The 27,911-nt window shown below is 46.3% G+C and overlaps 1 protein-coding gene across 10 annotated transcripts in view; it reads left to right on the forward strand.

Moving 5' to 3' along the window:
* The window catches only part of PTK2 (protein tyrosine kinase 2), a 258,855-nt gene extending 251,577 nt beyond the window's left edge, over positions 1-7,278 (forward strand). For all 10 annotated transcript variants that reach the window (XM_045560796.1, XM_045560797.1, XM_045560792.1 and 7 more), the window contains 2 exons: positions 1,764-1,844; positions 5,987-7,278. In XM_045560796.1, coding sequence (XP_045416752.1) covers positions 1,764-1,844; positions 5,987-6,199 — 294 coding nt within the window. In that variant the 3' untranslated portion in view covers positions 6,200-7,278. The remainder of the gene's footprint in view (positions 1-1,763; positions 1,845-5,986) is intronic.
* Positions 7,279-27,911: the final 20,633 nt, after the last annotated feature.

Genomic DNA, 27,911 nt, shown 5'->3' on the forward strand with positions numbered 1-27,911 from the left:
CTCCCCATTTCCCCTTTCCCCAGGCCCTGGCAACCCCCATTCTACTTTCTGTCTCTATGAATTTGACTACTCCAGCTACCTCATAAGTAGAATCACACTGTATTTGTCTTTTTGCAACTGAATTATTTTACTTAGCATAATATCCTAAGGGTTCATGCATGTTATAGCACGTGTCAGGATCCCATTCCTTTTTAAGGCTGAGTCATATTCCACTGTGTATATTCCATATTTTGTTTGTTTGTTCATCCGTCAGTAGATACTGGGTTGTTTCTACTTTTCGGCTGTTAATAACACTACTGTGAACATGGGTGTACAAATACCTCTTTGAAACCCTGTTTTCAGTTCTCTTGGGTATATACCCAGAAGTAGAATTGCTGGATGGAATGGCAATTCTATTTTTTTATTTTCCGATTAACCACCATACTGTTTTACACAGTCGCTGCCCCATTTGACATTCCTACCAACAGGGCACAAGGGTTCCAGTTTCTCCGTATTCTCACCAACCCTTGTTATTTTCTAGGGGGTTATTTTGGGGTTTGAGTTTCGGGTTTTTGTTTTTTTTTTAATAGTAGTCATCCTATTAGGTGTCAGGTGGTATCTCACTGTGGTTTTTAAATTTCAAATGCAGATATTGAGCAGCTTTTTACATGCTTTTTGGCCATTTTGTATGTCTTCTTTGGAGAAATGCCTGTTCGGGTTTTTTGATCGAGTTGTTTTTTGTTGTTGTGTTACAGGAAAGAACACTCTGTTTTAGTATACCAATTAGTAGTCTTTATAACAGCTTCTTATTAATATAAATGGTCAACGTGGAAAAAGCTGCTTGAAAGCTGTAATGTTTTATGGAAAGCACATTTAATCCATTCTGGTTCATTTTTTTAACTGTACTCCCAAAGCAGTTATAACCACAGTTTTTAAGGATGAATTTGCCTAAACCCACAGCCAAGTTTCAAAAAACTCAACAGTAGACAAAAGCATTCAGAATTTTGTACACATTAAGATTTTATATGGTACTTTTATAGAAGCTGCTTTTTGAACCATATTTGGCCAAATGACACTCTTTTTAATGCTGATGCAAGTATAAATAACTATCATTTTCTTGCTGGTTTTATTCGTACTGTGTGTATAATTTGGTGTTTTAGTCAGAATAATCATAATTTAAAGTTTAAAATTACAATGTTTTTAATCATAGTTAGACCCATTACTGCTCAGAAATATTAGGGGAGGAGTGTTTTTGCTCATAATGGAGGGAGTATAAGATTCAGAGTAGATTCCAAAGCAAGGCTTCACCTTGCGCCTGGGGCCATGGAGTCATAAGACTTTTGAAAGTACCTGAGAGAGAACAAATCCAGTGAACACACTTGGGGAAAGGTGCCACCATTTACCCTGACCTGTACTGGCAGAGTTGGCATTTTGGAGCCAGGAGGGTGGCGTATTCTGTTAGGAAGCGCTAGATGAAAAGAAAGAGAAAAAGTGCTTTCTACCCTCAACGTCTGTTTGACTGTTCTTCGGTGAGCTTCTGTTCTTTAGCCCAGAACAGGGCTTTAGGGTATTAGGGCAATGAGAAGTAAAATCTAAATCTTTTGGAGGGGAAAGCCTTATAACTTACAAGATGGGGTTCAGCACTGAGAAAAAGAAATACAGAAGTTTTCTTTGAAACTGATGGATAGGAAACAAAATATATAAACTGAAAGGAAAAATTATCAGTATTGGCATGAAACTCTTTTGTGTGTGCTCTAATACTGGTTGTGATTCTTATCTGTTAGGAAGTCGGCTTGGCCTTGAGGACTTTATTGGCCACTGTGGATGAGACCATTCCCACCCTTCCAGCCAGCACCCACCGAGAGGTAGGGCACAGTCTCTCCCTTGCTGCTCTCTTGACAGTACTGGGTGGGGACATATCCAGGGATGGCTGTGGTGCTGACGACATCTCCTCGGTCCGTGCCCAACAGAGGCTTTGACTGCCCTGCAGGCAGTGACCTTCCCGCTAATGCTGGTCCCAGCCAGGACTGGGCCATTCATCTTACAGCACAGAGCTGGTGTGGAGCAGCACCCAGATCTCAGGTTCCAGATCTCAGTTCTACCACTGTCAGCCTTCTGCAGACCATCGTGACGGTCCTCACCTGAGACACAGGGTGGCTGTGAGCATTGGACGAGGAAGGCACTCCATGGTTGCTGGAGCTGCCGTGGGCCTCAGAGTGGAGGGTGCTGAGATGAATGGGCAGGCATCGTATCTCCTTCCTTACATTCTTTTTAAGGAATCAGAGTTCACCTAAGATACTGTCTCCCAGCAACAATCATCATTTTGCCACTTTTTGACAATTTTGCTTCATTTATATGACTAACAAATGAAAGGAAGCACCTGCATTTGTTTACTCCAGTCTGAAGGCGTGCACTCCGGGTGGAGCTGGGTGTGTGTGGGCGGTGCGTCCCCGCTGGGAAGTCCCAGGTCTGCAGGCTGCAGCCTCCCTGTCTCCCACCTCCAGCTGTCCACCCTTCTCCCTTCTCTCTAGAGCTGCATGGGCACTGTTTGTTGTTGTTGTTGTTGTTGTTGTTGTTCTTTTATTTTGAAATTATTTCAAAGTTACAGAAAAGTTACAAGATTAATACAGAGAACTCCTAAATTTCCTTGACTAGTTTTTAACACATCAGCACATTTTCATTCTCTCTACATTGTCTGTGTAAGTACACAAACATAACTGCTTCTGAGCCATTTGAGAATAGGCTGCCTATATCCTGCCTCTCACCCTTTAATATTTCAGTTTATATTTTCTGATAATAAGGCCATTTTCTTACATAACCACTAGTCACCATGTTCCAGAACCTTAACACTGATGCAGTACGCTCTACCGCTCTGCAGGTTGTGTGCGGTGTCAGCAGTTGTCCCCGTAGTGCTTTCCTTCTCGTAAGAGAGCCAGCCCAGGATCACACGTCACATGTCCTGTCTCTTTGGCCTCCTTCCATCTGGAACGGTTCTTCAGCCTCTTTCATGACATTGACATTTTTGACAAATATAGGCTCAATTATTTTATAGAGTATTCTTAAAGTTAGGTTGAGGGATAGTCTATAAAAATCAGTGTTTCTGCCTGATTAGTTTGATGTTTTACATCTCCAGCTGGGAATACTACATAAATGATGTTTAATCCTTCTCAGGATATCATATCTGGAACCACGTGATGTCCAGGTGATGTTCCTTCTGATGAACTGGGCTTTGATTACTGAAGGACAGTTGGACACAGCTACTGTTGGTGGCTTCTTTGTAAATGGCATCAATTCACCTGCATAAAACCATTTAAATCATTTTAGAAATGCCCCTGACTAGTTGCCATGGTATGACTTTAAATTCCTAGCAAAATAGGGAATTAGCTCATCCACTGGGACTGTGGTTGGTTTTCCATCATGAACATTAATTTTGCCCAAAAGTGGAGAGGTTCCGTATACCAGAAGCAAGAAAACGGTGTCCTAACAAGTGGGTGTTTTGGGCAGGATCATTTGTCAACACCTACTCTAGCTGATAAAGCCTAAAGTAATCGATCTGCCCCGATTGTTGTACGCACACATTGCTCTCCTGTATAAGTTACTTATTTTTTAAAAGAAGAGGAGCGTTTCCTCAATCCTGTGTCACCCTCCCTGCCCCCTGCCCCACTGTGCTTCCTGAAAGAGCAGCCCTTCCCTGGCAGCCACACCCGGTCCCTGCTCCCAGCAGTTTAGGAATCTGTCTCCTCTGCCTTTTGAGGTCTCCAGAGGCCTCCCAATTGCCAGGTCCCTGCTCCTCTATCCCCCTGTCCTGACTCCTCCCTGAGAGCCCGGCCTTGGATCCTGAGCCTTCCTCACTCAATTGTCTCCTGCCGAGACCCCTCCCTCGCCTCTTGTTTTCTGCCACCCTTGAGTGTGGTCATCCCCCAAAGTGCTACCACTTGTTTTCTTTTTCTTTGTCTTTTATGAGATGAAGTCTCACTCTGTTGCCCAGGCTGGAGTGCAGTCACAGCTCACTGCAGGCTGGACTGTGCTCAAGGGATCCTCCCGCCTCAGCCTCCTGAGTAGCTGGGACTGCCGGTATACACCCCCACACAAGGCTCTCCACTTGTTTTCTTGAAGAATACTTTTTCACCTCATTACTCCTCCCCACTTCCATAGATTCAAGTATTTGATTCCTCTCATATCTGTGATCTCTGATCTCTACCTGTCTGTTGTTGGCAGGAATAATCTGCTTTTCCTCGTTTCCATGGTGAGCACCACCATGCACTCACCACCCCTGCCCCCATCAACTCGCTACATACACAAATACAAACAGCCTTACACCTTCCATCACTTATCAGATCTCAGATTGGTCCTCTTCACCCTCACAGCCACCTTGACCTCTGCCCTGAATTACCATGGCAACCTTAGACGGTTTCTCTGCCTCTTATCTCTCCCCTACTTCCGTTCATCTTCTACATGGCTACCAGAGCCATCTTTCTAGAACATCTCTCCAGATTATCTTATTCCCCTTCCTAAATATGTCTTATGCCTCCCCATTACCACGTTCAACAGGATAACAGTCAACTTGGCGTAGCTTACGATGCCCTTCACAGTTGAGCCAGCCTACTTTTACTGTCTAGGCCAGATTCAGACAGTTCTTCTGTGAAGTTTCCTGATCCTCTGAGACAGAAGGAGTTGCTCTCTGCTCGGTGTGCCTTTCCACTGTATGAGTTATTCCAGTGTAGTGTAGGGGCTTCTGTGCATGCTGCTCCCCCTCCAGACTGTGAGTACAAACATGTCTAATTCCTTCTTGTGTCCACAGCACCAAGCACCTTGTGCATAAGAAGTAGCCAATAATTGATAAAAGAGCAAATGGATAAATCATCATTGGTTAAATAAATAGATAAGGAGGATCATGAGACTCTGCCATGCAAAGCATTCTAATCCTATAGGGCAGAGTCTCTAGCTGCTTCCACCACTACTACCCCACTTCTAACCTCTGATAAGTTTGGAAAAGTCTGGAACTTATGACAAGGCAGGGCAAGGGTGTCCCATGACATCCTTAAACCATTTCTCGCATAGCAAAGCAAGGTCTTAAGATGGATGGAGTTGACGTAGTAGAAAAAACATGAGACTGGAGACTGACAAGCTGTGTGGCCTTCAGCAGATACTCTTTATCTCAGTTTTCCACTGTGATGTGAGAGTGTTTGGACCAGATGATCTCTGAGATTCTGTCAGATTCTGTGATTCTGTTAAGAAGCAAAAGCCCTACCCATCACTGAGATTAATAAGGTCTAGCTGGGCGTGGTGGTACCTGCCTGTAATCCTAGCACTCTGGGAGGCTGAGGTCAGGAGGATGGCTTGAGGTCAGGAGTTCCAGACCAGCCTGAGTAAGTGAGACCCCATCTCTTCAAAAAAATAGAAAAATTAGCCAGGTGCAGTGGCATGTGCCTGTAGTCCCAGTATTTGGGAGGCCGAGGTGTGAGGATCACTTGAGCCTAGGAGTCTGGGCTGTAACACACTATGCCGATCGGGGGCCTGCGCTACGTTTAGCATCAATATGACCTCCTGGGAGAAGGGGCCCACCAGGTTGCCTAAGAAGGGATAAAATGGTCTGGGCTGGAAATAGAACAGGTCAGAACTCCTGTACTGATCAGTAGTGGGATCGTGTATGAATAGTCACTGCACTGCAGCCTGGGCAACATAGCAAGACCCCATCTCTAAAGAAAAGAAAGAAATTCTAAACAGTGATCACAAAATGGAGAGTCAGTCAATCATGGTATCAGGAAGGGCTTTGAATGGAAGGAACCGGGACTGCTGGGTGTGTGTGTGCATGGCAACACATACGCACACTATGCCAGCTGAGTCTCTAAAGGAAAGATTGAGTTTACATCCTGTTGCTTCTAAGGAAGACTTATTTGAGGAGAAGAAAGTTTCTTCTCGTGGAGACACCCAAAGAAAGGCTCATAAAAATTCCCTGAAAAGTTCATTGGAAGCAGCTGTCCTGACCTCTCTCTTGTCCTTTCAGATTGAGATGGCACAGAAACTATTGAACTCTGACCTGGGTGAGCTCATCAACAAGATGAAGCTGGCCCAGCAGTATGTCATGACCAGCCTGCAGCAGGAGTACAAGAAGCAGATGCTGACTGCTGCTCACGCTCTGGCTGTGGATGCCAAAAACTTACTCGACGTCATTGACCAAGCAAGACTGAAAATGCTGGGGCAGGCAAGACCGCACTGAGCCCCCTGAGGAGCACGTCTTTTCCCTCCTTTCAGGATGTTCTCCAGCCTTCCACCAGCAGCGAGGAGTTAACCCTGGGTCCTCAGTCGCCAGCACTTACAGCTCCAACTTTTTCAAATGACATCTGGTTGAAAATCTTCTCCCTCATATATAAATCTAACCACATTTTGATTTGGGTTTGTTTTTTGTTTTGTTTTGTTTTTTTAAATCATAATATTCAGAAATGTCTGGGATCCAAAATATGGCATTTTTCTGAGAATCAAAATTGTACATAAGAAGCTTTTAAGAATCATGGAGAACATTTATGTTCACATTAAGGATGTGTTCTAATGGGGGCGGCTGGGGTGACATGCTGGTTCCTGAACTCGCTTAGCTGCGTGGTGGACAAGGAGGGCAGGAGTGAAGAATTCTGGGAAACCCAAGAGGCTGAGAGTTCTTTTGCCTACCATAGAATTACTATCCAGACTGGAACTTTTGTTTATTAGAACACCCTTCAGTTGCAATATGCTAATTCCACTTTACAAAGAAAGAATATAAAAGCTATATTTTGAAGACTTGAGTCATTTCAGAAAAAAACTGCAACCCTTTCTGTCTTTCCTGCCTTGTACTTTCATGTGGACATGTGAAGCATTCGGTTGGGAACTAGCTGTAGAACACAACTAAAAACTCTTGTCTTTTTTCACCAGAATAATGTGCCAGTTTTTTGTAGCAATGTTATTTCTCTTGGAAGCAGAAATGCTTTGTACCAGCGCACCTCCAAACTGCATTGAGAAGAAGTTCCAGAACCATCCCTGTTCCCCATTTTTATATAATTTATAAAGAAAGATTAAAGCCATGTTGACTATTTTACAGCCACTGGAGTTAACTAACCCTTCATTGTGTCTGTCTTCCCAGGAAAGAATTAAGCAAAACAGAGGGATTTGGTTTTCTTTTGATGTCCAGTTACACCATCCATTCTGTTAAATAATTTTGAAAAATACACCCTCCCTTTAGTTTGTTGGGGGATATAAATTATTCTCAGGAAGAATATAATGAACTGTACAGTTACTTTGACCTATTAAAAAGGTGTTACCAGTAAAGTTATTGCTGTAATATCCTTTCTTTCGGTTCTATTTCTTCAAATTATTTAAAATTTTCAGGTGACTTGTCATATAAAATAACACATAAAAATGCTCCCAATAATTATCAGGAAAGCTCTCACTAATTATTAGTTTCTTTTTTTCCCTTTATCTTCTGAACAAGTCAAGGACTTTACCATAGAAGGGCAGCCCAGCATAAGTTAACCTTTTCATTCCATCTTCACTTACGAAATGCAAAGCTGAAAATAGGAAAAGTGATACCCATCTATGAAGGAATTGCTTTTGCAATCTTGGTATTCTAACAATCAGTCCAGACTCCAAGAATCCCTTCTTAGGCGGTTCGCTTATTAAGGGAATTGTTAACGTTGGTCACCCAGACCCACCCTAGTCTTCCTAGAATCTCTATGAGCTGTCGAGCCAGGAGCAGTTAGAACTAGTGTCTGCAGCAAGGGGTACAAGGAGAAATCCTGGGGACAGAGACCCCAAGGCGGGTAGAGAGTTGAGGGAATGTCCTTCAGATAAATATACACTCCCATGTGCAAAATTAGTTCCATCTTTGGATTTGTGACATTTACTTCATCTGAAGAAAATGTCAAAAGGATGTCATTCTTCAGAGTTTTATTTTCTGGTGTTCTTGGGTCTCTTGAGTCTCAGTTTCCTCATCCTTAAAGTGGTGGTTGTGAGGACTGAATAAGATAAGTGCAGCATAAATGTAAGTCTGCTGTATGTTGTAAGGGGCTTTCGTGTGGGGACTGTCCTGTGCACTGTACACTGTGTAGCAGCAGCCCTGGCCTCTACCACTAGAAACCAGCAGCACTCCCTCCCCCAGCTGTGACAACGGAAAGTTTCTCCAGGCATTGCCGTATGTCCCTGGGGAAGTGGAGGCAGAATCGCCCCAAGATGAGAACCACTGCCTCAGAGTGACGGTTTAACCACAATTCATACACTCTGCCTCATGATCTGCCCCTCGGGAGCAACAACTTTTCTCTAGTATGAAGAATTGCAGGTAAGTCTCACACCTTCCTGTAAACCAAAGAAAAAGAAATATATTTTGATTGTGAGAGCAGGTAGAGACAGCTGTTGTGTCAGTGCATGGGCCACCGCGGTGAGGGTGAGCTGGCAGCTCCCCACACGGAGAGGGGGACTAGCACACACATACATGCCTGTATATCCCTACTGTGAAAAGATACATAGTTCTGATAGGCACATACTCAGGTATTTACAAAAATAGAATAAATGCCATAAAATAACAGTGTATATGTAGAATAAATCCAACCCCTCTGTTCACACAAAGAGAGAAACACCAACCAGCTCCAACAGTGGCCACTTGCTCGTGGCTCGATGGTTCAGAGAGGTGACTTCTGTTACAAAGCAGAATGGGATTTCAAATCTAAAGACCTGGCCAAAAGTACATTTGAAACTAAAAGTTTCCAAATTATTCAACTTCATTGTTCTACCCTCCTGCCAGCTAGATCACACACCTGCCTGGCACTGCAGACCGTGTGCACAGGAGCGGGCAGGTGAGCCTGCCCAGGGTCTGCCCTGCGTCTCTGACTGAATGCTCTTCGTTATTTTAATTAAGTAGTAATTTATACAGAGAAAAGGGCACATAAATGTAGAGCTCACTGAATTGTTCGCAAAGGAATACCCTCTTGTAAGGTAAGTGCAGATTCAGAGACAGGATGGTACCATCGACCCAGAAGTCCCCGTGTCCTCCTACTACTGCCCACGAAGGGCAACCACCGCCTTGGTTTTCTTTGACCAACTTTATTGAGATTTAATTTACATACAGTACAAACCATTGAATGAACAGTTCAATGACTTTTTTATTTTTTCAAATGTAAGCATCCAGTAGCCAGGAAGATGAGAACATTGTCAGCACTGGGAAGGCTCCCTCGAGCCCTTCAGGGGCCAATCCCACTCCCACTTGGGCCACCTCTGGTCTGACCTCTGTTTTTTCTTTTTCTTCAGTAGAGACGGGGTTTCGCTCTCTTGCTCAGGCTGGTCTTGAACTCCTGAGCTCAAGCGATCCTCCTGCCTCAGCCTCCCAGAGTGCTGGGATTACAGGTGTGAGCCACTGTGCCTGGCCTTGTTTAAAACTTCTGAATCAGACTTTAACTTAACTGTGTTGACGACAAAATGAGACAATAATCACCTGGTTATTTTACCCCCAGGGGAAAGGCTTTCTTTAAATTTGCCCAAACATTTTTAGGCATTGACTTAAAAAAAATAATAACCTTTTATTCTTACACAAGAAGGAATTGTTATCACATTGAAGAAAATTGGAAAACACAAGTCAAAAGAATTTTCAAGTGAAAGGCTGAAAGCCTTTGCTCCAAGATCAGGAACAAGACAAGGACACCACTTTTACTGCTACTGTCGTGTACGCTCCTGAAGAAAGCAAGCAGGTGAGAAAATAGATCAAAAGCACCCAGATTAGAGAGGAAGAAGTAAAACTCTATTCACAGATGATATAATCTTACATGTAGAAAATCCTAAAGAATTCACAAAAAACTGTTAGTGCTTTCAGCAAATGGATAAACATTGGTATATTCATATAGGAGAATACTATTCAGCCATAAACAGGAATGAAGCATCGACAAACCTCGAACACATTACCCTAAGTGAGGAGGAAGCCAGACCCAAAAGGCCACATACTATACAATTCCATTTATAGAAAATGTGCAGAATAGGCAAATCCATACAGACAGAAAGTGGACTGCTGGTTGCCAAGGGACCGGGGAGGGGAAATGGGGGTGAATGCTCAATGGATCTGGGTTTCCACTTGGGACGATGAAAAGTTCTAGAACTAGATAATGATGGTGGTTGAACAACATTGCAAATGTGCTTAATGCCACCCAATTGTACACTTTAGGATGGTAAGTTTTACGTGTATTTTACCAAAATAAAAAAAAAAATTAAATAATTTAAAATTTTAAAAAAACCTTTTCCAGTTTCTTAGGTACCTTTTTCTGGGCATGTGTGTATGTACATTTTTTTTAACCAAAATTCTGTGATATGTGCTGTATGCTGTTGTATAGCCTGCTTCTTTCAGGCAGTGACCTCTGGCTTTCCGCCCTGTCACTTTTCATTATTCTGATTCCAAGCGCACACTTCCTTTTCACCAGTCGACCTCAAAGGATGTTCCTTTTAGTCAGTTTACCAACCAGGGTTCATCCCAGACCCACGCATCAAGCAGGCTGCTGTTCTGTAAGAGCTGGTCATGGTAGCACACGGCTGGCTTGACTTCTTTATGCTTGTGGCATGTGAAGAGCTTACCTGTTGTCCAGCAGAAGTTCCAGCTTCCGTTTGCTTCCTTGTAGCGACCTTTAGGTTTAGGTTATCCTTTTCGTTTGTTTTTCTTAGAGACAGGGTCTCACTCTGTTGCCCAGGCTGGAATGCAGTGGTACAATCACAGCTCACTGTAGCCTCGAACTGGACTCAACCGATCCTCCCGCTTCAGCCTCCCAAGTAGCTGGGACTGCAGGCACGTGCCACCACACCCGGCTAATTTTTTATTTCTTTGTAGAGACAGGGTCTATGTTGCCCAGACTGCTCTTGAGCTCCTGGCCTCCCAAAGCGTTGGAATTACAGGCATGAGCCACTGTGCCCAGCCAGGTTGTCCTTTTACTATTTCCTGGACATGCTTTATGAAAGCTTGAGGGATCTAGGTGAAGCGTTTTTGCGCAGAAGGCCTCGTGGGAGATGTGCACTTCTGACACGGACAGCAAAGATGCAAATCTGATGCCCCAGCCCTGGCGATGCTGGGACTGACCCTGGACAAGGGAGATCATGAGATCCCTCCATGCTCAATTGTGTTTTCCCCTTTTGACTAGAAAGTAATCTGTGAGGTGTCCAGACACTGACTTTTGAAAGATTCTTCTCTCAACACCTACAAATACCTGGAATATAATTGCTCATCCTTCCTGGTCATTGAGCATTTTGAAGAAAATGGCAAATCACAAACCAAAATTTCACATATAACTTCCTTACGTGGTTTTCAGCCCTCTGACCAGCTGTTCTGATTCTAGAAAATGAACCAATACTAGTCGTAGATGAGAGTAGAAATTATACTTTAGGCCAGGTGCAGTGGCTCACGCCTGTAATCCTAGCACTCTGGGAGGCCGAGGAGGGTGGATTGTTTGAGCTCAGGAGTTCGAGACCAGCCTGAGCAAGAGCGAGACCCCGTCTCTACTAAACATAGACGGACATTATACAGACAGCTAAAAATATACATAGAAAAATTAGCCGGGCATGGTGGCGCATGCCTGTAGTCTCAGCTACTCGGGAGGCTGAGGCAAAAGGATTGCCTGAGCCCAGGAGTTTGAGGTTGCTGTGAGCAAGGCTGACACCACGGCACTCTAGCCTGGGCAACAGAGTAAGACTCTGTCTCAAAAAAAAAGAAAAAGAAATTATACTTTAAGGATGAAATTAGAAAGACTTCAGATGCAGCAGGTGAAATCTGCCACATGTAGCAATGACGCTATTTTGTTTCTTCCTTTTTTTTTTTTTTGAGAAAAGAAAAAAAAAAGATACCATCACGGCTTCCTGGGTATAACTTCAGGCAGGTGTAACCAGTTTATATTTTAGACTAAAATTATTATACTGGAGTGAATGACACAGAGGGGTGTGAGAGCTGCTGTCAGCAGTGGGCCCCTTCCCTGGAGGGGGAGCATTGATCTTCAACAGAAGCACCATCCCAGGCAGCTGACCCCCAGAGAAAGCATGAGGTATGACTTTAGGACCGTGCCTGGGACAAAAGGTAGCTGAAGCTTTCTGCTCAGCAATCTAGTGGGTGTGGCAGACCCTGGACAAGGAGGTAGGGAACGGGTGATTGCAGGTCCCGGTGTGCTAACAACTTAGCCTGGCTGCTATGAGTGACAGCTGCTGCTATACTGATCGCAGCTTCAGCTTCCCCTAGTTGCCCCTCCTTCTAAATAAGATCATTAGATACCTGACCATAAAATCACCCCCATTTCCCTACAGCCTCTAACCTAGGTCAATACCCCACTTCCTTAAGCCCTCCCCCAATTCACTCAACCTAGCCAAAATCCTATCGTGCTAGGCCCCCCAAGATGTCCAGTCTTAATGCCTGGATCCTGTGAATGTCACCTCATATGGCAAAATATGCGATTAAGTATATTGAGATAAGAGAATCCAGGTGGGTCTAACATAATCACCAGGGGCGTTAGAAGAGGTGGGGACACAGGAAGATTTGACTACAGAAGAGGCGAAGGCAATGTGTGGATGGAAGTGGAGATTGGTGTGATGTAGCCGCAAGCCAAAAGCTGGAAGAGGCGAGGAAGAAGCCTCCAGAAGGAACCAGCCCTGCCAACACCGTATCTTAGGCCAGCAACACTGACTGTGGATTTCTGGTTCCTAGAACTGCCAGAGAACACGTGTGTTGTGGTGAGCACCAAGTCTGTGGCAGTTAGTTCGGCAGCCCTAGGAGACAAAGGCATCTGCAGTAAGTCTTTTCTGACAGCCTCTTCCTGTGAGGTGGCCCCTCATCGGGACAAGCCACCAGGCAGACGTGCTCAACTATTGGTGTGTTCTCAGTGGACTTCTGCTGAGGGCACCGTTAGTGGGCACACACGGGAAGAAAGGGCTGTCGTTAGACAGTCATTCCTCCGTTTGCAGCAAGGGTCCAAAGCCCACTCTTGTTGGGAAGGGTCCTGGGGCTGTCACTCCCCTGGCAGAAGCAGTTTCGACTGCCTTGTCCCACCACACTCGGCCTGGCCGATGCCCAACGCTGCCTGGGCTCCCTTTGCCCTTGCTGCAGGGTCATGGGGACAGCTCGTGCCCTTGCCCTATAGACTGCCCTGCCAAGACCAAGTCTGTCTTCCCTCAAATTCTCAGGCTCCCCACGGGTCCTCCTGAAGCACCCCCACATCCGCTTTCCTAAGGGAGACCCGCTTCTGTCTTTCATCCACCTTCCCCTCTGCCCTCACTCCCCACAGCCCCCCAGCGGCTCTCCTCAGACAAGTGTCATCAGCCCAACTCCCCCCACCACTCCCCTAATCCCCCCTCCCCCATCCGGGCCTCTGCAGACACCCTGGCCGGTCCCACCTGCCTCCCCCAGCTTGGCTCTGAGACTCTCGCTTGTTTCTTGAGGGTTGAAAGTGGATTGATCTTGAGAAATCTGCTAAAGAGTGACTTCTCAGGAAACCATGTCAAATCTGCCATTGAATTAATCACAAAAAATGAGATTACCCCAAAATGCATACACACATATACTAGAAACCTACTAGTTACAACCCAAAATGCTGGCTTTAAGGATATCAGCTGGGCTGGGCAAGGTGGCTCTCGCCTGTAATCATAGCACTCTGGGAGGCCAAGGCAGGAGGATTGCTTGAGGCCAGGAGTTCAAGACCAGCCTGAGCAACATAGTGAGACCTCGTCTCTACAAAAAATAAAATTTAAAAAACAGCCACACATGATGGCTCACACCTGTAGTCCCAGCTACTCAGGAGGCTGAGGCAGGACCACTCGAGCCCAGGAGTCCAAGGCTGCAGTGAGCTATGATGATGCCACTGCACTCCAGCCTATGTGACAGAGCAAGGCTCTGTGTTACAAAAAAAAAAAGAATATCAGCAATTGTTCATTGTTTGTATCCCAATGGTGTTTTGTTGTTTTGGTTTTTTTGAGACAGAGTCTCACTCTGTTGCCCTGAGGAGAGTGCCGTGGCATCAGCCTAGCTCTCAGCAACCTCTAACCCCTGGGCTCTAGCCATCCTTCTGCCTCAGCCTCCCAGTAGCTGGGACTACAGGCACATGTCACCACGCCTGGCTAATTTTTTCGATTTTTAGTAGAGATGGTGTCTCTCTCTTGCTCAAGCTGGTCTCAAACCCCTGAGCTCAAGCGATCCTCCCACCTCGGCCTCCCAGAGTGCTAGGATTACAGGTGTGAGCCACTGTGCCCAGCCTCTGAATGGTGTTATTATATATATAATTTATATCATAAAATATGGTTTCATTTTTATTCCCTCTTTTCTGCTCCTATTGGAACACTTTATTGTAATTGAAAGTCCCAACTCCTTTTTTAGTCCTTTAAGGTCAAAAACATTGATTCTTCTGCTAAGTTTTTCATTATTTTTAGGATAGTACTCAGTTGCAAAATTCTTACTTGGAATCCCTTTTCCAAGCTCAGTGTCAACCATCTTCCGGTCTTGCTGCGACCATGTCCCAGGAACCCCTCCCCTCTTATGGTTCTGAGGGGGGGCCATGGAGGCTGCTGCTGCTGTCCCTCTCCGCCGTGCCTGCCCTGGCTGGCAGTCGCTGTGTCTTTGTGAGGATGCAGCAGGGGCGGAAGCTCAAAGGGATCTCCCTCAAGGACACCTCTGGAGGGCAGGTGTCTCCTGCCCTCCCAGGCCCATCAGCCTCCTCCACCCACAGGTGGCCGTGTCGTGTGCACAATGTTTGGTCCCTGTCAGGCTGCTGGGGCCCAGCAGGACCAGGGTCCAGTCCAGAGAGAGCAACATCGGATCCAGTGCACGTCGCTCAAAGTGGGGATGGCTTCACCAGCAACAGACCCCGTACAGGTGAGAAAAGACGACGTGGCTGGTCCGAGTGCAGCGGTGTTTACAACTAATTGACCACAACCAGTTACAGGTTCCTTTGTTCCTTCTCCACTCCCACTGCTTCACTTGACCAGCCTTTAAAAAAAAAGAAAAAGCAAAGACTGGATGCATGTCCTGGGTCCTGAAGGCAAGAGCAAGTGAAGCCAGTGTTAAGGATCCCTGACGGTGGAGGACACAGGACAGCCCCTGCCTGCACACCAGGGCCTGGAATCCATGCTTAAACTTGCTCTTTGCAGCTTTTTTCCCCCATAAAAATAAATAGCTCGTAACTTTGCATCTTCTTAGTCTACATCAAAGTAGAAATATCCTTGACACTTAACACCCCAGGTCTGATCAATAACTGACGCCTTAATAAGAACTAGTGGGAATCTCAGGTCTCAGGACAGAAAATGACCTCAGAGCTCAGCCTGGTTCATTCACCAAATTTACGCTCAAGGAGACCAGAAGGCAGAGAAAATGCGACAGCTGAGCTGGTGACACGAGCTGGCCCCTGGCCCCAGGTTGGTGCTTTTGGCCTTGCTAGAGGAGAGAACCCGAGAGCTGGCTCTGGGCACGTGATGGGGAGGAGACTCCAGTGTGCTGGGACGAATTCACCTGGAAACTAGCCGCAGGCACATCACTCTAGATAACAGGAACCTCAAGATGTAGGGGCTCAACCTTACTCTAAGTGAAAGGAGCCAGACACAAAGTGCTACATATTACATGATTCTATTTGTGTGAAATGTCCAGAGTAGGCAAGTCCACAGGGCCGGAAAGTGGATTAGTGGCTGCCAGGGCCTGAGGGATCAGGTACTAGGGGTGACTGCTAGTGTGTATAGGGCTTCTGTTTGGGGTGATGAAAAAGTTCTGGAACTAGCTAGAGACAATGGTTGCATATTATTGTGACAGTATTTAATGCCACTGAATTGTACACTTAAAAATGGTAAATTTTGTGTTATATGTATTTCACTGCAATTTTAAGAGGTGGGGAAAATGGCTGGGCGCGGTGTCTCACTCCTGTAATCCTAGCACTCTGGGAGGCCCAGGTGGGAGGGTCACTTGAGCTAGGGGGCTGGAGACCAGCCTGCGCAAGAGCAAGACCCCATCTCTACTAAAAATAGAAAAATTAGCCGGGTATGGTGGCGCATGCCTGTAGTTCCAGAGGCTGAGGCAGGAGGATCGCTGGAGCCCAGGAGTTTGAGGTTGCAGTGAGCTGCGAAGAGGCCACTACACTCTACCCAAGGCAACGGAGTGAGACTCTGTCTCAAAAAGCAAAACAAACAACAAGAAAAAGGCCCTGCATCTCTCAGGTGTGGCTCCTGTGTTTCCGCCCTGAGGGAGCCACACCCAGCGTCACAAAGTCAAGGGTATGGTCTGAATAGGGAACAATGGCCTCTGAGCTGGGAAGGGCTACCCCTGAGCTATCCCAAAATTCCCTAAGGAACTTGCAGAGCTTTGAAGGACCAGCTGTGCAGAGGAAAGGCCCACCCTCACCTGCCCAAATCCCACCTTGCTTCCTGCGCCTGAGGTCAGGAAATTGTTCAGGGCCAGGCCAGGCCCCTATATCCTCAGGGGTCCAGACTTTGGGCCCCCTGGCTCTGTAGGGATGCTCTGAGTTCAGGGAGGTGGTGGTGGGTGCTGGGAGGGTGGCCTTCACGCCTCTCCTTCCCTCCACAACCCAAGAGGTGACAAAGAGCCCAGGCCCTGGAGGGAGACTCTCCTGAGAGCAAAGCAAAGATATTGATAAGAAATACTAAATGCCAAAAATGGCTTTTCCCATCTATTTAATCAATCTTTTTCCTCCCTAATCTCAGGACTTACCCTGGCTGGCATGTCATTAGGTGTAAAGAGAAAGCACCTTCAAGGAGTTGAAACACTGATATTAATGACAGTGATTCTCAAATGTAACTGCAGTGTTTTCCGGGACTATCACATTTTTCAAGATCTATTGGATAAAACCTAGATAAAACTTTTGCCTCATCTCAGCGGGACACAATGGCTCAAGCCTGTAATTCCAACACTTTAAAAGGCTGAGGGCTGAGGATCCCTTAAGGGCAGTAGTTCAAGACCAGCCTGGGCAACCGAGCAAGATCCCATCTCTACCAAAAAACAAAAATCAGAATTTTTCCCAATCTCTTTCATATTGGATGAACCTTAATTAATGAAGATAAGATGATTTTTAAAAATCAGTTTTAAGAAATGCCCTAATTTTGGTCAATCCTCATCTAATTTCATCTTATCCAATGCTTAATATTTTTCACTCCTAATGGCAGAAAGTAAAAATGACATGTGAGCTGCCAAAGTGATTGTTTTTTTAAACATTGTGTACTTTTTTCTTTCTTTACTTTCATAAGGAAATCTGTAAGGCTGGTGGCAGGCATCCCTCCCCTCCCTAATGAAAAAAAGAAGAAGCCCACGAGACCTGCTGAAAACAATATCTGCAAGGCCCAGCTAAGTTAAAGAATAGCCACACCTGGGTGGTTACCCTGATAAGGGTCTCGGTTCCTGAAATCCATACATACCACCAGCCCCTCCTAGTTCTCAATACCCGCCCTAAAACCATAACAGAAAATTCCTAACTCTTCGCACTGATAAACCCTCATCCCCCAGCTCTAAAACATATATAAGCCCACACAAAACTTCTGGGCGGCGAGACTTCTCTGGCCTCTCTCCTGGGACCCGTGAACCTCGCCTGGGCCCCTCTCTTGGGACCTGTTACCCTCGCCCAGGAGCACTCAAATAAAGCCTCATCACTTACCTCTTTCAACTCTGCTAGTCTTTCTTTCTCTGGCACCGACCATCCAAAAACATTACAATATCCAGTCATGATGTTTAACAAAATGAACAGAGTTACTTCTGTTTTTTGTATTTGATTCTCATTTAATCTCCAAAGTCAAAAATTCATATACACACACATTTACCAAATGAATATCATGCCTTCTGTCATACTCCTTTCTTCAGAAGTAACGTATCACTCTAGGTATCGATGGATTATTGTAAATTATGTTAAAGGGCATACAGTTGATTTATTTTCTTGCTCTTGTATGATAAAATAAATACATTAATTACATCTTTATCATTTTAATCTTGACTGCTTTTAGGAGTCTATCTTACCAAATACATCCCTTAAGTTATTTCTCAGTGGATTCTATTAGTATAATAATCCTGGAAATGTATATTAGCACATTTATTAGAATTAAAAAATGAAGTCACCTTCTGACAGAAAGTGAGTCTATTTGACTTACTGGTTTGACAAGGAAGACTGACTCTGCAAATCAGATTATATGCCATGTTTTTCCATAAATTGAATAAGCTAAATTTACAGCTCTATGAGTCTGACAAAATTATATTTAAAGAAGTGATAAGCCCGGGCAACATGGCAAGACCCTATCTCTATAAAAAGTTTTAAAAATACCTGGGTGTGGTGGCTCATGCCACTAGTCCTATCTACACCTGAGCCCAAGAGTGCGAGGCTGCAGTGAGCTATGATGACCCCATGCACTCCAGCCTGTGTGACAGAACAATATTCTGTCTCTTAATTAGAAATAAATAAATAAATAAATAAAACTTTTATTTTTATTTGAATAACCTTTTATTGGCAAAGGTATAAACGAATTTAATATTTTTATGTTCCCCAAACCTTTCTGAACCTATTGGGTTAAATTTGATTCTTCTAAATTAAAGAATATTCGTTGTCATCACCCTTGAAAAAGTCTTTTATAAAATTAAAGTAAATGTACACTTAATTGAGTTTTAACAAATGTATACACCTGTGTAACCATCACTCACATTGGGATCTAGAACATTTCCATCAACCCAGGAAGTTCTCACAGCCATATGCAAGCCCTGTTCTGATTTCCATCAACACAGATTAGTTTTTGCCTTTTCTCAGAATTACATCAAGTGAAGCATACAGCGTGCACCTTTTTGTATCTAGTTTCTTTCACTTAACAATGTTTATGAGATTCATGGATGTTGTATCGTTTTTCTAAAATGCTGAATAGTGTACTGTCGTGTACACATACTACAATTCGTTGATTCTCCTGTGGATAGATGCCTGGATTATTTCCAGTTTGGGGCTTAATGAATAAAGTGGCTGTAAACATTTGTGTACAAGTCTTTTTGGGTATGTACGTTTTCTTTTAAGTCCCTGGAGGAGAATTGCTGGGTCATTGGGTAGATGGATGTTCACTTTTATTAGAAACTGACAGTTTTCCAGACTATAAGTAGCATTTTGCTCTCCTATCGGCAACACACGAGAAGTCCACATGTGACATACACCTTCTTGCCATATTTGGTATTGTCTTTTTCTTATGAGTTGTTCTAGTGGTTGAGAAGTGGTATTACATTGTGGTTTTAAAGCGCATTTCCAGCCGGGTGTGGTGGCTCACACCTGTAATCCTAGCACTCTGGGAGGCCGAGGAGGGTGGATCGTTTGAGCTCAGGAGTTTGAGACCAGCCTGAGCAAGAGCAAAACCCCATTTCTACTAAAAATAGAAAGAAATTAGCTGGACAACTAAAAATATATATAGAAAATATTAGCTGGGCATAGTGGCACATGCCTATAGTCCCAGCTACTCAAGAGGCTGAGGCAGGAGGATTGCTTGAGCCCAGGAGTTTGAGGTTGCTGTGAGCTAGGCTGACACCACGGCACTCTAGCCTGGGCAACAGAGTGAGACTCTGTTTCAAAAAAATAAAAATAAAAAAACTATAGTGCATTTCCCTAGTGACTGCTGATGTTGAGTGCCTTCACAGTGCTCCTTGGCCATTTCACTATTTTCTTTTGTGAAGTGTCTGCTCAAGTCATTTGCCCAGGTTTTAAAATTGAGTTGTTTACTTTTTATTTTTATTCACTCAAACAGATTCTGACAGAAGTTTATACTTTTTATTATTGATTTGTAGTGTTTCTGTATATATTCTGGATCCAAGTCATTTGCCAGCTATATGTATTTATTTTTTTAATACAGGGGAGGGGGGAGTGAGGAGGGGAGTTCAATTTCCTCTTTATTTTTTTTCTTTTTTGAGACAGAGTCTTACTCCATCACCCTGGGTACCTGGGTGGTGCAGTGATGTCTTCATAGCTCACTGCAGCCTCCAACTCCTGGCCTCAAGCGATCATCCTCCTCAGCCTCCCAAGTAGCTGGGACTACAGGCATGTGCCACCATGCCTGGCTGATTTTTCTATTTTTAATAGATATGGGGTCTCACCCTTGCTCAGGCTGGTCTCGAACTCCTGAGCTTGAGTGATCCTCCTGCCTCAGACTCCCAGCTGCTATATATATATTGCAAATATTATCTCCCAGTCTGTGGCTTGCCTTATTTTCTTAACAATGTGTTTTGATGAGCAATAGTTCTTTATTTTGATGAAGTCTAATTTATATTTTTTATACTTAATGCTTTTTGCATCTTTTCTAAGATATCTTTGCCTACCCCAAGGTATTCACCATGATGTCTTCTAAAAGCTTTACAATAGTAGTTTTATGTTTAGGTCTGTGATTTATCTTGAATGAATCTGTGGAGGGATGTGATGTGTGTGGATGTTGAAGTTTGCTATCTTCCGTGCGGATATCTAGCACCATGTACTGAGAAGACCTTTCTCCATTGTCTTACCTTGGTAGCTAAGTTGAAAATCAATTGACCATACATGTGTGGATTTATTTCTGGACTTGCTATTCTGTTCTATGGATCTGTTTGTTTATTGTTATGTCTGTACCACACCGTCTCAATGACAGTAGCTTTATAATCAGTCTTGAAATTGGGTATAGTCAGTTTTGAAATTAGGTAATGGAAGTCATCCATTTTTGTTCTTTTTCAAGATATTTTATTTTTGGCTTATTTGTTTATTTATTTTTGCAACAGGGTCTTGCTCTGTTGCCCAGGCTGGAGTGCAGTGGCACAATCATAGCTCATTGCAGCCTCAAACTCCTGGGCTCAAGCTATCCCCCTGCCTTAGCCGCCGAAAGTGTTGGGATTGTGGGCCCAAGACACTGTGCCAGCCCTGTCAGTTTCTATCTTTTAAAGAGACCCTGGGCATTCTGAGTCAGTTAGCTTTTGCTGTGTAGCACTTGATTCCCTCACTCCACATCTCTGCATTGGCTGCCAGCTGGCTGATGCACCTGAATTTGGCTGTGAGGCTCTGCCTCCAGCCAGACCTGGCTTCATGTTGCCTCAGGGATCAGGCTAAGGCAGCAGCTGCAGGGAGGCAAGTTTCTCCAGGCCTGGGTGGGGACCAAGCCTGTGGCCAGACTGGGCAACCACCCTTAAGGCTCTCAGGGCAGCTCTGCTTATATCCCATTGGCTCACACAAGTCACATGGTCACATGGTCGAGCCCAGCATCAGCAGAGTGGGAAACTGTTCCCATGGGAGAGGGCAACAGAGGGGTGACTTTTGGTCAGTAATGTAATCTACCACAACTTTCTTGCAGACACCCAGACTCAATTAAGGGTCACAAGAGATCCTTTTTTTTTTTTTCAGACACAGTCTCACCTCTGTTCAGTGGCATCGTCATAGCTCACTGTGGCCTCCAACTCCTGGGCTCAAGCCATCCTCCAGTCTCAGCCTCCAGAGTAGCTGGAACTGCGGGTGCCACCATGCCTGGCTAATTTTTTAACTTTTTGTGGAGACAGGGGGTCTTGCTATGTTGACCAGGCTGGTCTTGACCTCCTGGCCTTACGCAATACTGCTACCTCAACCTCCCAAAGTGCTGGATTATAGGCACGAATCACACTGCCCAGCCTCAAAAGATCCTTTGGAAAGCCAGGTGATTTCCAGGTTGTAGCTTTCATCACTCTGAAGGCGGGACTGTTGAGCAGCCTGCTGTAGAGCATTACCCGTAATCACTGGGAGGGTCACCGGGTGAGTTTTGGCGTACGACTTGGAAAGGGTTCAGAAAATTGAGTCGCTGTAACAGAATTTCCTTCTGTTCTCATCTACTATTTATGGAACCACAGCTCTCAGCACTGACATCTACAAAAATGGGAAATGGATTAGAATTGATGAAGAGCCCCGTCTCAATCCAGCCATGGGTCATCCAATTCTTCTCTGGATCTGGGAACTAGAAAAACAAAGGCCCATTCTTTTCTTTAAGAAATTCGTTCTCAACAAAACTGTACTTTTCATGACTATTAATAATTATTATTCAAAATGTGTAATCCATCTCTTTTGATCCATTGTATGCTGATAACTATAATGATTAATAAACCCAGGAGAATTTTTTCTAACACTTAGAGCCTCACAGGAAATCAAACAAATTTTAAGATTTCAATTTATATGTAATTTTTGTTGTAGAGAAGTATGTAGTGTAATCGATAAGATTTTCAAACACAAAAATGTTACCTTATGGTAAATATCTGTGCACGAATGAAAATGGAAATGTTAGTTCTGCAAGTAACAGAAAGATGCCCAGTATCTGAATGTTGAAGGAGAGTCCTGTGTCGTTGGCTCTCTGTATCCGCGGGTTCCGCATCCTCAGACTCAACCACCTGTGGATCAGAAAAGTAGTTAGGCCTATGATGGTTCTGTCTGTACCGAACAAACACATACAGACTTTTTTTTTGCTTGTCATTAGTCCCTAAACAATACACTGTAACAACTATTTACATTGTATTCGATATTATAAGTAATGCAGGGATAGTTTATACGGGAGGATGTGCCTAGGTTATGTGCAAATACTGTGCCATTTTACATCAGGAACTCGAACATCTGAGGATTCTGGTATCCGAGGGGGGCCCTGGAACCAACCCCCTACAGGTACTGAGGGATGACTGTACTGTTTTAAATGGATTTTGTTCGATACCAAATTGATATGGTATATTTATATTCCATCTGGTTACATTTCTTAAAGTGATATTACAGTTTTATTTTTAAGTGTCAATATTTACAACATGCCAGAAATTGTATTCTTTGTAACTATTTAAACTTACGTAATATTTTAGGTGTCAACTTAATGTGTAAAGGGGGTAAAAATATTAAAAATTCTTTTGGAGGGTATGTACACAAAACTGAAGACTATTGATGGCTGAGTGCACTCAGTGAATCTTAGAGTCAGAAGAACCCAGAGGTCAACCGCGGAATCCTTGGGTGTGAAGGTGCCCCTGTGCCTCTGCAGAAGTAGCTGGTGTGGCACTGTAGACCAGGCTGTTGAGTTTAAAGCCTGGCTGTGTGAGTCCTCTTCCTCAGTTTCCCATCTGTAGCACGAGGGTAGTATCTGACACTTGAATGAGTAAATATTCCCACAGTGCCTAGAACTGGTACTTGGGCCAGAAGAGGTGCACTGTGCCAGCTGGTTGTTTAAAGGAGCCTGGCACCACCTCCTCCCTCTCTTGCTCCTTCTCTTGCCGTGTGACCCCTGCTCCCCCTGCACCTTCTCCCTTGATTGGAAGCTCCCTGAGGCCCTCACCAGAAGCAGATGCTGGGGCCGTGCTTCTTGTACAGTCTGCAGAACTGTGAGCCAAATAAACCTCTTTTCTTTATAAATTACCCAGCCTTAGGTATTTCCTTTATAGCAACAGAAAGTAGATGAACATACTCGTTCTCTAAGAGAAGAAAAAAAAGTTTTTTCAAATGCACATTCTCTAAAGTTCTTGGGAGCTGTGTACACATGTGGTGTATGCAATTCATAATGTTTTCCGGAGTTGAAGAGATAAATTACAACTATCTTTCAACCAGCTCTCGAATGAACTAATAAAGTGAGAACTTACTCATCATCCCTGGAGGGCATCAAGCCATTCATGAGGGATCCTTTCCCCCGTCTTTCTGTTACCCAAATACCTCTCACTTGGCCCCATCTCCAACACTAGGGCTGGAATTTCAACATGAGATTTGGAAGGGATAAGTATCCAGTCTCTATCACCAGGTCTCACTCTGTCGCCCAGGCTGGGGTGCAGTGGCGAGATCACAGCTCACTGCAGCCTGGAACTCCTGGCCTCAAGCGATCCTCCTGCCTTGGCCTCCCAAAGTGCTGGGATTACAGGCGTGAGCCATCGCAACCAGCCGAGAACATGCATTTGGATGAGTTTATAACTCTTGGCAATATAGCGTGAACTGTTCAGTGTGGCATTTGGCACAAGCTCCGGGAGAGGTCCTCACATTGTGCTTGGAGTCCCTGGCTGTCCTCAGGCTGGGACAAAGGAAGACAGAGGTGCCACACCTTGCAAGTGAGATCCATGGTTCTTTGAAGTGAAACTGGATTCTGAGTTAAATTTATTGGGCTTTAAGTTAAGAGTGCCAGACTAAAAGAAAAATGTAGTTTTAGAGGAAACAATTCACAGAACCAAAAAGGACCACTCCTTGTCTGGAGAGGATCACCTGAAGCAGCAGAAGGTGTAGCCAGTATTCAGAAGAGCTCTCCAGAGCAGGGAATGCTGCCTGAAGGTGCTTCCACCCCCTCATGCCAAGTGGGCCAGGTCAGCAGCCCCAGTGGAGGATGGTGGTGGAAGAGTTTAAAGAGGCTGTTGTCACTGTGTCACCATGACACCATTCAGTGCCCTCTGTGGGCTTTTTCTGCTCAGCTCTACTCCCTCTGTGGGAACAGGGTGGATGGGGGCCCCATTTCCACCCCCTGCTTTTCACAGCTCCCATCCCTGAATGTGCCTGGCTTCCAGCCACCCTGCAGTGGGACGGCTAAGGCTGTGTGTCTTTTGACTGGTTCCGTCATCCCAGGAATAAAGGGGCAGTAGTAAGAATACGATCTGCACAACACTTTCCTTACTTCTGTAAGTAGTTGCATAACACTTTGGCATGTTATGTGTGAAGACTTGGACCAAAATGTTACCTTAGTCATGGAGCAACTCAGCTACTTAGATCCTGTTTTTTTTAATTAATTTTTTACTTATTTTTTAAGATGAGGTCTCACTATATTGCCCAGGCTACATCCGAACTCCTGGGGTCAAGGGATCCTCCCACTTCAGCCTCCAGAGTAGCTGGGACTACAGCCCTGTGCCACCATGCCCGGGTGCTTAGTTTTTATTTAAAAAAAAATAACAAAAAGCAATACTTTCATTCAAAGAATCTTAAAACATCAGAGCTGGAAGGAGTCATAGAAGAGCTCCATGTTTCTCCAAGTGTGCTCCAGGAAACCTCAAGACACCTTGTGAAAGAACGGGTTTGGGGCAGGAGGCAAACTGTTTCCCTCCTTCCTCTGCAGAAGCATGATTTTCCATACTACAGGCTCTGAGAAGGCCTACAGTCAGTAAACTGTTTAGTGTTTTTGGACTCAGTGCTTCACAGTTACTTGCTGCTCTGACTCTTCTTTAATCATGTGCAGAATGTATTCAGGGAAGGCCCGATGATTTATTCCAGTGCCTGCACTTTAGTCTGAAAGAAACTAAGAGCCCCCTGACTTGAGAACTCTGTAGGCCCTGTGACCTCAGGAGTGCCTTTGTGCTTGTTCCTCAGCCTCCTCTTTCCCGTTCCTGGGGTGTTATGGCTTTGGGTGGGGTGCACCTGTGTGCAAAGCTGTAGACCGGGCTGCCTGGGTGGTGTTTACAGCCCCAAGTCTTATCAAAGCGTCAGGGGCCCAAAATACAGGGCAGCGAGTTGTATAGTATCAGGGAGAAACACTGTGGCCAGAGCACCCCGCTGGGCCCTTTGCTGCGACATCTGAATGCTGGACCTGCCCGGGAGGGCAGAGCAGCCAGGGTCAGAGAGGGTTCTAGAGGCTTCTCACAGCGAGAACTGGCTCCGTCAAGTGGATTAAACGGGTTCACTGGCTGCGGGAGGGGCAGAGGGCAGAGGGGACCGGAGTTTTAAGCTTAATGGCTGGGTGGCCTCTCTGTTGGCCATCCTGGGGGACACTGCAGGAAGGGCAGGCGGGAAGTGCTGGTCTTGCTTGGTGTGACGCTGTGGGCCTGGAGTTCTCCGGAGGGGCGGGAGGTGGGGCTGGATTCCTGAGCAGAGGCCGGAGAATGAGGCGGTGGAGGATGGGCTCTAGGAAAAGGGCAGGCAAAGTGGGGCCCCTGGGCAGGAGGCAGAGGGGTTTTGGCGGGCGGCGATGGCGCCCCTTCGCCAGCAGGGGCCGCGCGTGTCAAGCCCGGGAAGACAAGCGACACAATGAAGTGCTTGGGAGACATTATCTTGCTGGGCCTTCTGGAAAGGAATCCTTGCAACAAAGTTCCCCGCGCCGCGCCCGCCGCGCCCGAGGCCGGCTGGACCAGCCGAGGCCGCCTCCCCGGCGCCCAGTCAGGCCTCTAGGTACCGGGGCACAGCTGCTGCTGCGCGTGGGGGACACAGGCAGCTTCAGCATCTGGGAGGTGGGAGATTTGTTGGGTGTGTGGTTCCTAAAAAGGACAATGATAATGTTCATGCAGTTTAAAAATTTCTTTACTGTGGAGTACTGTAGCAAAGGCACAAACAAGTGTATAAAATGTCAACACACAGCTTAAGGGATGGTGGCAAATTGAACAGCAGTGTCACTGGAAGGGACCTGCTGTGGTCACAGTCCCTCCACACCAGCCTGTGTCCACCGTTCTCACCCTTATGGGGACCACCTCCCTACTTTCCTGTCGGTCTTTACTACTTAATTATGCATCCTGAACAGTGTGGCTTAATTCCGCCAGTTTTGGAACTGCTGTAAATGCAATCATGTGGTATGGCTTATGGCTTCTTTCACTCAACCCTGTTTGTTGACATTCACTCACACTTGGCTGCAGTTTGCTCATTTCCAGGACTAGATCCCATTGATGAACATGCCATGCTCTGCCCCTCCATCCTGCTGCCGGGGGGACTCGGGGGTCCCTCCTGGCTGTGAGGAAGACAGCTGTGTGTGCACTCCCACCTGGGCCTGTGCTGCCAGACAGCACCAACGACGTGCTGAAGACCAGTGTCCTGTTGTTGAGTCTTTAGGGCTGTCCTTGAGGACTGCAGAGAACTGGTGACAAGCCTGTTGTGTGCCAAGTCTTTCACCCCAGCCCAGAACACAGGGCCTTGCACCCAATATGTGGACAGTCCGGGTTTGGGGGATGAAGGAATGAGCAGGCAGACCTGTGAAAAGTCCATGAGCAACTCTGGGTGTTATTTTACCTTCTGTCTTCTAATCACCCAGCAATTAGGGGAGAAAGGAGGTAACCACTGGCTGGCTTCCTCCGAAAAGCCTCCAAAAACCAGGTGGCACCAGGGGAACTTGGAGAATGAGGAGGATTTGGGTAGGAGGAACATTCCAGCAACAAGTGGGACAGCGGAAACGCAGGAGCACGAAGGCCCGGTGAGGCCTCCAGAGGAAAGCATCTGCGGGGGCGCCCTGGCTGCTGGGTGGGGGTGTGTCAGCTCGGTCTGGTCACCGACAGCAGCTAAAATTGACTAGAAATTTACTATACTTTTTAAGTGCTTTAAGGGATTGATTATCTGGGTTCTCGGGCCGCGCCGAGAGATGGCGGTGTGGTCGTGTGCTAGGAGCCGGGACGCGTTCAAGTTCAAGCTCCGGGTCTGGAAGAAGCTTCCCGACATTCATGTTTCGTTAATAACTTAAAGAGCCAGGCTGATACGCCGCGGCCAGCGCGGACCCCAGCCCCACGCCGGCGCGACGCCCAGTCCGCCCCGCCGGGGAAGGGGCGAGGCTGCGGAAACGGCGCCCCACGCGCCCCAGGGTGGCGGGGACGGCCGGGCTGCGGGGTCTTTCTTCCCGCGCCCGGCGGCGCCGCCAGGCTGGCCCGTCCCCCGCGGCGGCAAAGAGCTCTCTTTTCTGAGAGGCTGCGAAGGGGCCCCCGGTGCCGCGCCACCCACGGTCCTTGTCCCGGTCCCCGCCCCGCGCTTCCACCGCCCGGCGAGGTCCGCAGTCCCTCCGCGACTCTCCTCCTGGGTCCCAGCCCCCGGCCCCGCCAGCCCCCGCGCCCCCCGCGCCCCCCAGCCGGCGGGACTGCGCCCCGCCCCGCGGCCCTCCCCCGCCCCGCCTTCCCCTCCCCGCCTCCCTCCCTCCCTCCCTCCGCTCCCCTCCGCTCTCCTCCCCTCCCCCTCCCCGCCCTCCTCCCCCTCCACCTCCCCCTCCCGCTCCCGCCCGCCGCCGCCGCCGCCGCCTCCGCCCGCCGCCCCGGCCGCGTCGGGCAAACCTGTTTGGCAAGGCGGCCGCACCGGGGCGGATCG

The sequence above is a fragment of the Lemur catta genome, chromosome 9 (assembly GCF_020740605.2).
Source record: "Lemur catta isolate mLemCat1 chromosome 9, mLemCat1.pri, whole genome shotgun sequence".
Lineage (NCBI taxonomy): Eukaryota > Metazoa > Chordata > Mammalia > Primates > Lemuridae > Lemur > Lemur catta.